The sequence below is a fragment of the Microcaecilia unicolor genome, chromosome 1, assembly GCF_901765095.1.
Source record: "Microcaecilia unicolor chromosome 1, aMicUni1.1, whole genome shotgun sequence".
In the NCBI taxonomy this organism is placed as follows: Eukaryota; Metazoa; Chordata; class Amphibia; order Gymnophiona; family Siphonopidae; genus Microcaecilia; species Microcaecilia unicolor.
In genome coordinates this window covers 327,423,753-327,438,705 of record NC_044031.1, presented here as the reverse complement: position 1 = coordinate 327,438,705, position 14,953 = coordinate 327,423,753, and the positions used below count along the sequence as shown (strand labels likewise).

General features: G+C 43.3%; 1 protein-coding gene across 1 annotated transcript in view; it reads left to right on the top strand.

The window, feature by feature from the left end:
* The window catches only part of GCM2 (glial cells missing transcription factor 2), a 30,115-nt gene extending 23,266 nt beyond the window's left edge, over positions 1-6,849 (top strand). The window contains exon 5 of the mRNA XM_030190054.1: positions 5,962-6,849. Coding sequence (XP_030045914.1) covers positions 5,962-6,849 — 888 coding nt within the window. The remainder of the gene's footprint in view (positions 1-5,961) is intronic.
* The last annotated feature ends 8,104 nt before the right edge of the window (positions 6,850-14,953 follow it).

Here is a 14,953-nt window from a genome sequence, read left to right as displayed (position 1 = left end):
GAGTACTTAATACCAAATGTTCGACAAATAACACAGGATTCTTGTATAATATCATTCTACAGCCCCTGGAGTAGTCTCTTCTCCAAATGGTCCCAGAAGGCAACTCCTGATGAAGGATGTTTAGCCAAAACATGACCTGTGTTGATTGTCTACCTGAGATTTGTATACATAATTGTCAATAAAGGAACTGTTTTTTAATAGTTCTGATCATCTTGATGCTTCATTTCTTCCACCTCTGTTGCTTGCCTATAGAAATATATCTGATGTAAGTGTTCAAGCCTAAAGGGGTTGTTTACTAAAGCTTAACTCGAGTTATCTGCAGCAGGGCCCATAGGAATAAAATGGGCCCTGCTGCAGATAACGCAAGCTAAGCTTTAGTAAACAGGGGGGTAAATGTTAGACGTGTATATACTCAGTGACACGGAACCCGGGATGGTGAGCCCTTGGGCTGCAGCCAGGCTGCAGCAGACAAGTCCTCTGGGGAGGCGCAGCGCAGAGGCAAACCAGGCACTGAATACAAACAAGATACCAGACATGGCAAATAGACAGAGCACACTCAAGACAAGCAACAAGCACCACCAGAAAAAGGAAATAGACCACTCAGGAGGGCCACAAGGCCGATCCGGAACCCACTCGTACAGAGTCCAAGTGTATGGGCCTTACGGCCAAACTGGAACCGAATCATACCAGAGGGAAAGGGAAAGAAACAGAACAGACTCTCTTGAGCAAGTACTACTCAAGCAGTGCACACACACTGCACTAAACAGAGCCACAAACAAGGGGTCAAAAGACCCTACACACAGGCACAAAGAAACTGAAGGGGAAAAGACAACCCCACTTAGACTCACATGGTAGAAACCACAAGTAAAAGATAAGAAAACCACACAGAAAGGCAACACAGGTCTGAGCTTAGAACCCTAGCTATAAATGAATAGTCCTAACCATGTCAAACAGACATCACACAGAGAGGTAGCACAGGGCTGGGCTAGTAGTCCCAGCTAAAGAGAAGAACTATCCACTCAAGCACAAACAAAACCAGAGAGGACACTCAGGGCTGTGCTAGATCCACAGCTATAAACGAATAATCCTAACCAAGTCAAACAGAAATCACACAGAGAGGTAGTTCAAGGCTGAGCTAGTAGTCCCAGCTAAACGGAAGAGCTGTCCACTCGTGCCACACAGAGAGGCAGCTCAAGGCTGAGCTAGAAGTCACAGCAAACAGAAGAACCACCCACTCAAACAGAATCAAACAGAGAGGATGCACAGGACTGTGCTAGTAGGCACAGCTAAACGGAAGAACGGTCCACTTGTGCCACATAGAGAGACCGCTCAAGGCTGTGCTAGTAGTCACAGCTAAATGAATAAGCAATCCACTCAAACACAACCAAAAACCTCACAGAGAGAACTCAAACAGAAAGCACACAGGAAAAACTCAAGACAAGACCACACAAAGGAACACTCATGGCTATGCCACACAGCACTTAAGGATAAGGAAAGCCACTCATGAAGGAACACTCTAAGCTGTACCATACAGCACTCAGGGAAGAAGGAAGCCACTCAAAGTACTCAAGGGTGTGCCACCAGGCACGCAAGGAAAAAGGGAAGCCACTCATAGGAATACACTAGGCTGTGCCACACAGCACTGAAGGGAAAAGGGAAGCCACTCATAGGAATACACTAGGCTGTGCCACACAGCACTCAAGGGGAAAGGGAAGCCACTCATAGGAACACTCTAGGCTGTACCATACAGCACTCAAGGGTAAAGTGAAGCCACCTACAGGAATACAAAAGGCTGTGCCACACAGCACTCAAGGGAAAAGGGAAGCCATTCATAGGAACACTCTAGGCTGTACCATACAGCACTCAAGGGTAAAGGGAAGCCATCTTTAGGAATACACAAGGCTGTGCCACTCAGCACTCAAGGGTCAAGGGAATCCACTCATAAGAATACACAAGGCTGGCCATACAGAACACAAGAGAAGCCACTCATAAGAATACACAAGGCTGTGCCACAGAGTCAAACAACAGACACTAGAGACAAAGGGAAAAGCAAGCAAACAGGGAAAGCTGCCTTTACATACACAAATCAGATAAGGAGGACTGCTCACAAGAATCAAGAGGCAGACACAGCAGACAAAGAGTTAAAGCATGCTAAAGGGAAGGGCTGCTTCTAAAACACATCAGAAAGAAGCAGGGCTTACACTGCAGTCAAAGGTATAAAGCAAACAAAGAGAAAAACAAACAATGTTCTTACCAGAACTCAGCTAGCACACAGATCTAGGTAGGGAAAGAAAAGGCAGGCAGAGACAGAGCACACCCAGCTGCACGGAAGCAAGATAAATGGTAATCAAGGAAAGCAGCTGGGCTGGCAACAACTGGCTGTCTGAACAGTGAAAGGTAAAGAGGGAAACCACACAAGGAAACAGAACAGGCTTATGCTGGAGAGCCTAGATAACAAGGAAGGAATCTATTCAGGTTGAAACCAGAACCACACACAGAAAAACAGAACAGGGCTTTTCTTAGAAGCAAAGTTAACAGGCTAGTAATCCATACAGGTTTAAAGCAGAACAACACACACAGAGAAACAAAAGAGGGCTTTGCTTGAGAGCAAACCTAACAAGAAAGTAATCCATACATATTCAAACCAAAACCACTCACACAGGGCTCAGGGGTGTGCCACAGAGACACAGCTTAACAAGAAGAACAGTTCTCTCAAAATCAAACAACAGTACAACAAGAAAAGGAAAATAGACCTGTTGCAAAGGCAACGCAGGAAAGCTCCCTGGGTCTTTAAAGGAGTAGGCTGATGATGTCACAAGTAGGATATGAAGCAGAAGCAGGGAGACCAAAGCGAGGCTTGGCTTCAGGGACACCAAAACGAGGCTTGGATAAAAGGCAGACTGGAGATGTCACAGAGCTAGATACAGAGAAACAGTAGGCCTGAACATAAGGGCACGGCCACAACCGTGACACCCAGTTAGACTAGTATTCAGTAACAGCAAATAGGTGCCTACGCTTCTTTTCAGAATAGCCTCCTACCAGAAGTCCAGTTATAGAATTACCCTTTTAGGGTACAATTCTACATGGCACCTCCATTAAAGTGCCCCTTTAATGCATGGTGACAGCCTATTTGGGATGGACATTGGGAGCTCAATATTAATGCACATTTAGGTGCTCTCATTACACCTGCCATAGACCTGGTATAAATGGGGGTGCCCAAACGTAGCAGGCATGCAGGAAATTTACAGTATTCTGAACATTGCCTGACTAAATATCTGCCCTGCCTACATCCTGTCCATGCTCTGCCCCTTTCTAAATGTGTACTATGCTATTCGGACACCTATTTGTAGGATACCATGTAAGCGCCCAAATTACACTTTTGCAAATAAATGTACATGTAGACGCTTAATTCTCAGTATTCTGTACATTTAGGTGCACAGATGGTGTGAAAATGTAAGCGACTTGTTGCAGAATTGCCTTGTATATGCCTAGAAAGTATTTTCCAAGTTTCTCTATTTCCTACCAGTTGCATACCGGATTAAATTTAAGATTCTTTTCTTAGCACAAATGCTCTTTTTACAGACACTCCATCTTATCTGTCATCTTTTATTGGTTCCACATAGACCAGCTAGTCCCAACATGGTCCTCAGGACACATCTAGTCCCATCAGGTTTTCAGGATATCCACAATGACTATTCATGAGTTAGATTTGCATACAATTGAGATTGTGCTTGCAAATGTATTCATACATATTCATTGCGGATTTCCTGAAAACCCAATGGTGTGCCCGAGGACTGAGTTGGGAATGGCTGATATAGACCATCACACCATTTACATTCAGCTGATGACTATCTGCTCTCTTTTCCACCCATGGTGTAAGCACATCTTGACTCCACCCGCTACTCTGTCTTTTTTTATTTGGCCCCTTTTCTTTAGAATTCACTACCCTGGGATTCACTTTTAGAACAGTGGTTCTCAACCAGCGTGTCAGGACACACTGGTGTGTCCTCAAGAGATAGGAGCTGTGTCACAAAAATTTGGTGTAGACAGTAAGTTTGTGTTTCCTTCACAACCATCAGTGCCTTACACCATGGTACCCATGCCTTCTTTTAGCTGGATTGAATAGGAGGGCCCACTGCCCCTAGGGGAGGAAGCTGCTTACATAAGAGACCCTCTGTTTTTGTGACTAGGCAAAGAGTGGGACTTGGCACTGTTAAAAAAAAAAGATGGCCATGGACAACGTTCAAATGCTAGCAAAGAGGCAGAGAAATATGCAGCCTGCCAGACAGACCTCATTGTAAATTTTTCTGCTCTTTATTGCAACTAAGGAAAGTATTGAAGAGAGTATGGGATACATACAGAAAAGTCTAAGTAACAAAAAGTTTTAATTATTGCTTTTATGTCAGTGAATGTTGATGTATCTAACTCTGTACTGGATAGCGGCTTGTAAATGCAAGTAATAAACAGTGCAGAATTATGAGATGAGTCCCTCTTATTTATTTTTTGCTCACATCTTTTTCATTAGTAGCTCAAGGTGAATTACATTCAGGTACGCTGGATATTTCTCTATCCTAGGAGCAGTGGCGTAGCAGGGGGTGCTGCCACCCGGGGCGGGGCGGTTTGCTGTTGCACCCCCCCCCCCGGGTGCAGCACGATGACACCCCCCTCCCCCCCGACCAGCTCCCGCACCCTACTTTTAAAAAGAATATTGGGAGGCAAGGCGCAGTGCCTCGCACCTGCCCTGCACGTAAAAGAAATGTGGACCGTCGGGCCTTCTCTCGCTCTGTCTGTCCCGCCCTTGCGGAAATAGGAAGTTGCGTCAGCGGAGGGCGGGACAGATAGAGCGAGGGAAGACCCGATGGTCCACATTTCTTTTACGTGCAGGGCAGGCGCGAGGCGCTGCGCCTCGCCTCCCGATATTCTTTTTAAAGGTAGGGTGCGGGAGCTGGTCGGGGGGGCGTGTCGATTTGCCGAGGGGGGGGAACTGGCAGGGAGCACTCCCCCCCCTGAGCTGACACCCGGGGCGGACCGCACCTCCCGCCCCCCCTTACTACACCACTGCCTAGGAGGGCTCATAATCTAAGTTTGTACCTGAGATAATGGAGGGTTAAGTGACTTGCCCAAGATCACCAGGAGCAGCAATGGGGTTTGAACCAGCCATCTCTGGATTGCAAGACCAGTGCTCTAACCACTAGGCCACTTCTGTAGGCTCTATGTTCCTTCTCTTTCTCTCTGTCTTGTGAGATATCTGAAGCATGTGATTTGGGTTTATTTTTTCTCTTTAGGAACTCACTGCTCCCTTTGCACTGACAAGCAACCTCCATGCACCAAACATCTATGTATAGAAGGCAGCAGGAATCAAGAGAAAAAGACAACTGAGCACACACTCAATTTATCATACTCACAATGTTTAGCTTCCCCTCTATGATCAGCAAGCTCACATTAAGTTAACATCAGTCCAAGAAAGTATTAAGTAGCAACCATTTATCAATGGCTCATAAAACAGCACGGAGTATGATCATACCAATCTATTTAGTGTGAGCTCAGAAATCCCTCACCTGCATAGAGCACTCCTTTTTTTTTTTTTTTGCATGTGCAGACAAAATTTTTGTGTGCTCATACTAACATCTTCTACAAGTCTTTGAAAGCTCATGTTAAGTCTTTCCTTAACATGCATGCTGAAATCTTTTACACAGACTCCTCAGAGGCCAGAAAAGTGCATGCCTACTAGTTTTAGAAGGGAGCTAAGGTTTCTGGACTTATCCAGGAACTATCGCTGTGAATTCTGAACTTGACAGAAGAGGCAGAATGAGTTATAAGTATTGGAAAATCATGGGTACTTCTTAATAAGGGTCTTGACACAATAGCCCAGTAGAGGCTGGTTTAGATTGCAATGGAAACCCAAAGCAGAAGGGGAAAACTGCCAGAAAAATACAAACCTGTTCTCATCTTCTTTTTCAGGCAGAAAGATACCATGACACTGGCGGCCATCTTAGCAATATGCATCATTTGTCCTGCGTGGAAGGCCCAGAGCGGTTCAGTCTGCTTACAGAACCCAGTTTCCCAATCCCATCTCAGCATTACTCTTCTTTTCAAAACACAGACCCTTATAAAGCCTCCTATGATTCAGTGAGCTTTGATGGGGAGGCATTGCCCACATTTCAGAAATGTTCCAATCCCAGAATTTATATGCCCAGACCTCCTTGTGGCTATGAATTTGCAGTGCCTGGTTATATAAGTTCCAGTTCATTTCCATCACTTTACAAAGATTCAAGCAGTCCACCTGATGCAGATCATGTGCATCTGAATGGACCTCAGCATAACTTTGCTGGATTGAATGTGAGTGATAGGAACTTTGATAACACCATCAAACATCATGGATGGAAACAGATTTTTGGAAAAACTGGATATGGAGACAGAAGTGACTATGGACAAGTCCAGGCAAATGCTGCCCATCCTTATTATAATGGAGATTACCCCTGCAGGTATAGGAGCACACCTTCTCCAACAGCGCCCACTTTACAAACTGTGATAACCACGACTACCAAAGTGTCCTACCAGCCATACAAGTCATCCATGGTAAAGTACAGTGACAACATATATGACATCAAAAACCTGCAGAACTGTAACCATATGACTGACAATATGGCAGACACAATTTTTCCTGAGGTAAAAACTCAGGAGGACTTTGGAGTGATCAGATCAGCTTTGGGCTACGAGCAAGATATTGTCCCCACCAAATCTGAGCAAGTGGAGAACCTGGATACATATCGATATGGAGGATGTACAGCAAGCAGTTTTTCCGAACATCTAGGACATTCTTTTCGATATGAAAACAATGAATACTGAAGTGTACATTCTAAATGGTATCTTAGAAATGATAGTTTATAGTGTATTTAGATTTGCTAGACCACTCTAGCTGCCAATCAGATTCAGAACAAGAAAAGGAACACCAAATTGTCGATAGGAAAGATGAACACTCACAGTGAAAAGTACAAAAGCCAAGAGTGCAAGCCTGCTAAGGACAGAGAAAGTACTTTCTTATAATGTGTTCTTCTCCTTGAACTTGATGGTTTAGCACAGTGGCGTAGCCAAGGGTGGGTCTGGGTGGGCCCAGGCCCACCCACTTTGAGCTCAGGCCCACCCATTAGCAGCACACCTATGATGTGGCTGGCAGGGATCCCCAACCCCCACCAGCCAAAAACTCCCAACAACTGTCCCTCCTGCATACCTTGTAAATAGCAGATCTTCGCCTGCATTGCGCAGCAACTGATACATACTGCTCGCAACAGCCCCACTGCCTTCCCTCTGATGTATTCCTGCCTATGTGGAAACAGGAAGTTGCATCAGAGGGAAGGCTCTGGGGCCAACATCAGCAGTGTGTATTAGTTGCTGCTCGCTGCTGGTGAAAATCTGCTATTTAAAAGGTATGCAGGAGAGGGGGAGATATTTGAGAGACCATATGGCATGCAGGCGAGAGAGGGAGAGACCAAATCACCTGTGGGACAAATGGAATTCTTCTGCCCACCCATCTTGGACCCAGGCCCACCCAAAATTGGGTGTCTGGCTACGCCCCTGGTTTAGCAGATTAAAAATGCCAGAATCAATAAAATACAATTCCCTCCACCCCCCCCCCCCCCCCCAAATAATGTATTTTTTATTTAAGTAACTGAGAGGGTAATTTCAAACTGTACCTCATTTTCAAAGGGAAAGTAAGTACATGCTTTTCATTTGAAAATTGCCATGATGAGACTTTTCCATCTGCTTTTTTTGTTGGTGAAATGTCTGTGAAAATCATGTAGATCAGAAGATACAGTCTATGCACATTATTTTTCAATCCCATCCAAAATTGCCTCTCAAGCTGTCTAAATGTCACATATTTTGGAACCTCCACACACCTACTTTGAGCCAAATGGGATCCAACAATTTTCAAGCAGCCAATTTACCCAAGTTAATAGCTTTGAAAATTTCCCTCTAAGCTACTGACATTTAAAGATTCATGGCATGTGTTTTATCATAAACAGAATAAAATCCATGATTAATTTGTTTGAATAAAGATATATAATTCATTTCAGTATTCATTGTGGCTACTTCCCCAGTTTCAAAGTTCTCAAGTTATCAAATGATAGTTGTGATCTAAAGTCCCTGTATAATTATTTTTTTCATTGTTTTATTGGCTATAAATGGCATTTTGTATTCCTCAAATATGATAACTCATGTTTGTTATGTGTTTTTTTATTTTCATGTAACCAGTAAAACATGGATCCATTGGTCAAAGTTTAATGTATGACACATGTAAACTTTTTCATAATTAGGACTACAACCATCACAGAAATTTATTTATTTGGTTTAAATTATACACCCTGCTCCATCTACAAATATGAGTGGCTTACAATCAAAATGCTTTACAAAAGTCGCTAGTCCTCAGTGCATAATGCGATCTGGCAGTTCCAAGGACTACAGTACAGAAGTTGAAGACCTCAATATGCCTTCCTCTAGTGCAGTGATTCCAAAACCTGGTCCTGGAGGCATTCCAGCCAGTCAGGTTTTCAGGATATTTGCAATGAATATTCATGAGAGAGAGATTCACTTGCAGTAGAGGCAGTACATGAATATCCATTGTGGCTACCTGAAAGCCTGACTGGCTGGGATGTCTCTAGCACCACGTTTGGGAATCACTGCTCTAGTGGGTCCTGAGGGTGGAGGAAAGATAAAAGCTGTACTTCTGTGCATGCTTTCTGTGCTGTCCAGTGTCATACTGTTCACTCTCATGGTTTCCATTCCCACAAAAAGAGTTCAGGAATCAATATTCAAAAGCACATATATTAAAAAAAATTCTAGAAGTTGAATAGTTAATTCTGGGCATATAAATTGCTTTCCATTGACAAGCAGGATTGAGGGGTCCTTTTACTAAGCTGTGGTAAAAGGGGGCCTGCACTAGCATCAGTGCATGTTTTTAATGCACGCTGATGCCCCCTTTTATTTCAGAGGGTAAAAGGCTGGCAATTTTGGGGGAAAGAAATGGCCGTCCAGTAAAAGAACCACTTACTGCATGGCCTTTTCGGTGGTGAGCCCTTACTACCACCCGTTGAGATGGAGGTAAGGGCTCCCGAGCTAACCCAGTGGTAACTGAGCAGCATGCGGAACTGCCTAATTACTGCCGGTTAAGTTCCAGCGCTACAAAAATTACTGTAGTGCCAGATATGGTGCACACTGGGGATGGGAACTACTGCTGGGCTCCTGCAGTAACCCAACGGTTGTTCCAGATTGGCGCACAGCAAGACTGTTGCTGCACGCCAACCCTTTTGTAGATGAGCCCCTGAATTAAGCACACAAGTGGGTTACATGATCCAATGCACCGGGTCACAACTGTTCTCCCAGAGGTTAGAAGATTAGTTAACATTCTGAGCATGTATGGCCCCTCCTGTGTGCAATAGTCTCCTAAGCTCCTAAGTTTGTTTTTCTGCTCAGCTGAATGGACGCAAAGCATTGTTTTTTGTCGTGTTGTCCTTATATTCATTCCTTCCCTCCCCCTCACCAATATTTTGAAACTGCTGAGAGCTGCAGGCTGATTTTGACCCGGATATTCAGTGCCAGGTGTAATCCGGGCACTTGCATTGAACATCCAGATCATGAGTGGCTCCCAGCAATTATCTGGCTGACAGCTGAGATTCAGACCAGTGTCCAGATAACTAAGCAGATAAAGTTCAGAAAGCATTTTTACACCGCTACCCAGGTAAGTCCTTGCTCCACTCTAGCTCCAGCCCTGGACCACCCCAGCACTAGTAGGATAGTGCAATGCTGGTCATAGCTGATATTCAGTCACAATATCTAGTTAAGTGCTGCTGAATATTAATGATGGAGCCAGCCAAGGTGACTGAACCGGGCAGGAGCTTCTCCTGCCTGGCTAAATCATTTTGAATATCTATCTCTGTGTCACCAAAATCAGGATTTCATCCATGCCAGACTTGTGGCAGGAAAACTCAGAACTTTGACATGCTTATTAAAAGTCTTGTGACGTGGTCCAGACCATGATCAGAAGGACTGTAAGCACTGAGTTCAAATGCCACCAAAAGCACAAACAGACTGTCATCTAAGAGAACATTTAGACCCTGAGAAGAAGCTGCTCCTAGAAAAATCTCACAGAGACCTCTTCTGTGCAGACTGGTCAAGAATTTCCCAAAGAAAAGCCATCAACTTCTAGGCATTATAACCTAAGAATCTAGTTGTCATATGGCAGGTGCCTTTGAGATATCCAAGCTTACAGTGCAGTCAATTCCAGAGCACTCTTCTAGGGCTTACTGCTTGCTCTTTTGGGACTGCCGCTGGCCCAACATGGCTACTGGCAGTAATCCCGCCCCGAGCATGCATAATTTCCAGGGAACTGTCCCCCCCCCCCCCCCCCCCCCCACGGAAATGGCTTGCATAGGCAGTAATCGTGCATCTCCGCACACTAACCTAGTTACCATCGGGTTAGTGCGGGAGCCATTATCGCCACCACAATGAGTGGAGGTAAGGACTCCCTGTCGCATGGCCATGTGTGCTGGGGGCTTTTTTACCTGCTGTGGTAAAAAGGGCCCTGGCGCGTGGGAGAAATTTGCTTTTTTTCCATACAGAAAGAGCTATTGCTAATTCTGGCTCCATCTATGATTAAAACTGAGCCAACTTGCAGGACAGCTTTCTCCCACCAGGTTCCTAAATTTCAGACTGGACATCTGGACTGTTTACACAGAAAAACATTATGTGGAACTTAGAAAGAGTCTGAAAACCTAGTTGTTTCTTAAACAATTTCACAGACTGATTGTGTTATTGCAGAATTGTTGTTGATTTGTACATTTTACTTTGTATGGTTGTGTTTTGAATTTTTTTTTTTTTTAATGGATACTGGAAAAATACAGTACGAGAATAAATTTAAAACATTTTTATTCCAGATTGGGTGGGTTTTGAAAATTGATTCTCTACTGAATAGCATACAGAATGCTGTAATAGAGGTTATAAATTAAGAGGTAAACTACTTATATCACACTAGTGCTTTTGTTTCAAATTTGCTGCCTGTATTAAGAAGGTTTAATGACAGGAGACAGCATGATGTCAAAATGTTGAAGCCGCCCCCCCCCCCCCCCATGGAACCCCAATATTGATGGATGCAAAACAAACTATCTGCTGCCACATCCTTGTTGGCATTAGAAACATGCCAGCTTGTGCAACATATGGATGTACACAGAAGAACCATCAGAACGGAATAACCTTGCATCAGTTAGAGTAGTAATTACTTATAAATCAAAATCAGTGCAAGAATCTGAATACCCTACTGTTCGACAGATCTTAGCTACCTAGGTACCTCATGTAGCCACTCTTTGCCAACACCATCCTCTGCCCTCTTCTCTCATCTTCTTTCCACTCTCTTCCCCACTTTCCCTTACATTCTAGTTCTTCAGTATATACTGCCTCAATCCTCATGCCGTGAATTGCGTGGTATAGAAGCAATAGATTAGATTAGATTTTGAGGGGCTGGTTATAGGGACACCCTAGCATACGTTGTATTGATGCTGAGATGTTTTCACACAGTAAAGGGCCACCAAAACAGACATCGTGTTATGAGAATCAGGTGCTCAATATTCAGAATGGGGTTTTTTTAAACATTAATCAGGTTGAAACCTGGGAGCATTTAACATCTTTTTTTTCTGTGGGTATGGAGAAAGATGGTATGATGGAAATTGCTCCTTTTGTGTTGTGGAATGCAGTGATATATTATAAAAATACACTTGATAAAAGACAAGTATTGAATAATTAGGGAAGAGCTACCTTTATGCAGAAGTCCAGACTCAGCCTAAATGTACCAGTTCTGTTAAATATATTTATTTCTACTTAAAGTCTGTTTGGATGTAAATGCAAGCAGCACACTATTAGCCGCAAAATAATTATTTTCAGTGGAAAATAAATAGGTTGGCTGCCTGCTAAGTGTGTATTCCATCACTGTTTCATTATTGCTACCAAGTAATACATATTTGTGGCATTTGCTTAATATTGTGACTGGATCAACCATACAGGTCTTTATCTGCCATCATCTACTATGTAACTATGATCTTAATTCTTTTATTCAGACCTTTTATGCACATGGTATTGCTTTTTAAACCCAAAGGTAAAACCTAAGGGTAGTCGCACAATTTGGTATAAACTGTGTTGTTTCTGGCTTTACTTGTTTTGGGCTGCTTTGGGTCTTACTGATCTGTACATCTGCTGTCTAGAATTTTGGAAAATGGAAATGAGGAAATAATAATTAAGTTTTGGATATACTCTGTAGAAATTGTTGTTTAATTTTGCAATGTATATATAGATGCCTGTCCTGGTGTGAGCATGTGATAATGTTTGAATAACTTTCTATACTTATGGCTATGATTTCTGACATGCAGCATCATTAAAGGACAAACTTTTAAATGCCCAGTTAGGTATATGTGCTGATCTCAACTTTATTACATGTTTCAGACATATCTATCTACTTGCTTTTTATGATGTTACTGAATTCTATTAGTCTGTCTCATTGTATTTTCAAATGTAAGCTACATTGAACCCAGGTTTGCTTGAGATAATGTGGGATATAAATGCTAACCTACCCACCCCTTCCCCCCCAAAAAAATCCTTTATGCTCCACATTTTTAAGGCACTGCCTATCCAACTGGATGGTGATGGCATAAGGAAAGCAAGTTTGGTCTTGTGAAGACTAACTCGAAATAACCTGTTCCTTAACTGTGCTCTAGTATTAACATACTGAAAATGCGACCATACCATGCTTTTGTGGTTATATTCCACTAATAAGTTAAACAATTAACTGGCTTTTTGAAAGGATTACATAACCTTTGGATGCATGACTAGAATAAAAAACACACATTATTTATGCAATATCACAATTCCTCATGTACAGCTACAAAACAACCTTTTAGGGTGGATAGTGTTCACAATGTGTTCCTTTTATTATCCGCCAGAAAGAAGAGATAAGAGTTTTCAGTTTTGGCACAGTATAAGTCATCACAAGAAAAAATTATAAGAAAACCAATGGACAGCATTAGGGGCTTATAACCCATTTAGTTATGTTTAAACAAATAAGAATTTGCATTTGTTTTTATATAGAAATATCTTTATTGTCAGCATAAGCAAAAATAAAACCACTGAAAACCACAATATAGCATTGCAAATAACAAAGAAGGCTCTGGAACACTGACAAATACATTTTGAATATAACCCCCCCCCCTTTACAGACCCCCTCGAAAACTCACCAACCCCCTCCCCCCCAATCCCCGCCTAACATAATGCAAAACCATTGTGTCTGCAATGTTTTACGTCCCTCCATATGGCGGCAAGCTCCACCCACTGACCAGCCCACACAATGCCCAGGTAGGCTAATATAGAGGGGCATAATTGAACGAAAACGTCTATCTCCATGGGTGTTTATCTCCGAGAATGGGTCCGTGAAGGGGCGGACCAAACCGTATTTTCGAAAAAAATAGACGTCCATGTTTTATTCGACAATTTGTGAGCTGGGCGTTTTTGTTTTTCAGCGATAATGGAAAATGAAAGCGCCCAGCTCAAAAACGAATAAATCCAAGGCATTTGTTCGTGGGAGGGGCCAGGATTCGTAGTGCACTGTCCCCCCTCACATGCCAGGACATCAACCGGGCACCCTAGGGGGCACTTTTACAAAAACAAAAAAAAAGGTAAAAGAGCTCCCAGGTGCATAGCACCCTTCCCTTGTGTGTTGAGCCCCCCAAATCCCCCTCAAAACCCACTGCCCACAAGTCTACACCATTACTATAGCCCTAAGGGGTGAAGGGGGGCACCTACATGTGGGTACAGTGGGTTTGGGGAGTTGGACGACTAATAAGCATTAAGCAGCACAATTGTAACGGGTAGGGGAGGGATGGGCCTGGGTCCACCTGCCTGAAGTCCACTGCACCCCCTAATAACTGCTCCAGTGACCTGCATACTGCTGCCAGGGAGGTGGGTATGACATTTGAGGGTGAAAATAAACAGTTGTGAAACGGCATATTTTGTGGTGGGAGGGGGTTTGTGACCACTGGGGGAGTCAGGAGAGGTTATCCCCGATTCCCTCCAGTGGTTATGTGGTCATTTAGGGCACTTTTTGGGGCCTTATTTGTGGAAAAACAGGGTCCAGGAAAAGTGCCCTAAATTCTCGCTAAAAACGCATATTTTGTTTCCATTATCGGCGAAAGGCACCCATCTCTGATCGGCCGATAACCACGCCCCAGTTCCGCCTTCACCACGCCTTCGACACGCCCCCATCAACTTTGTACGCTTCCGCGATGGAGTGCAGTTGAAAACGTCCAAGTTTGGCTTTCGATTATACCGCGTTATTCGTTTTTGGGAGATAAACGCCTATCTCCCGATTTAGGTCGCAATATAGGCGTTTTTGTCTTTCGATTATAAGCTGGATAGTCTCCTGTCATTAAACCTTCTTGGCCTGTATATGGATACATTTTCATTGTGTAAGTCACCGTGGGGGTTATTTTACAAAGCCTGTTTTACATGCTGAAAATGGCTATTAAAAAATCGCATGGAGATATACATGTGTACAAATCCACATGCTGTGCTGACAACAGTCATGTACTTTTATTCGATCCATGCTTAGGTATTCCTGGGGGTGTAATTTGGGCAGGGTTATGGTATGTATTTACTACCTTCTCTGTAAAGAAACATTTTCTATTCTTACTCCTGAGTCTAACCCTTTGAGCTTGCTATAACCTTTTGTTCTAGAATTTCATTCCACTGAGAAATATGTGCCGCCTCTACATTGTTTATACACTTTTGAGGTATTTGTATGTCTCTGTCATACTTACTTTATTTCTCCTCCCCTCTAGGGTATGCATATTTAAGTTCTTGGTCTTATCTCTTAATGCAGCAGCCCTTCAATTATTTTGTTGGCTCTTCTCTGCCTGGC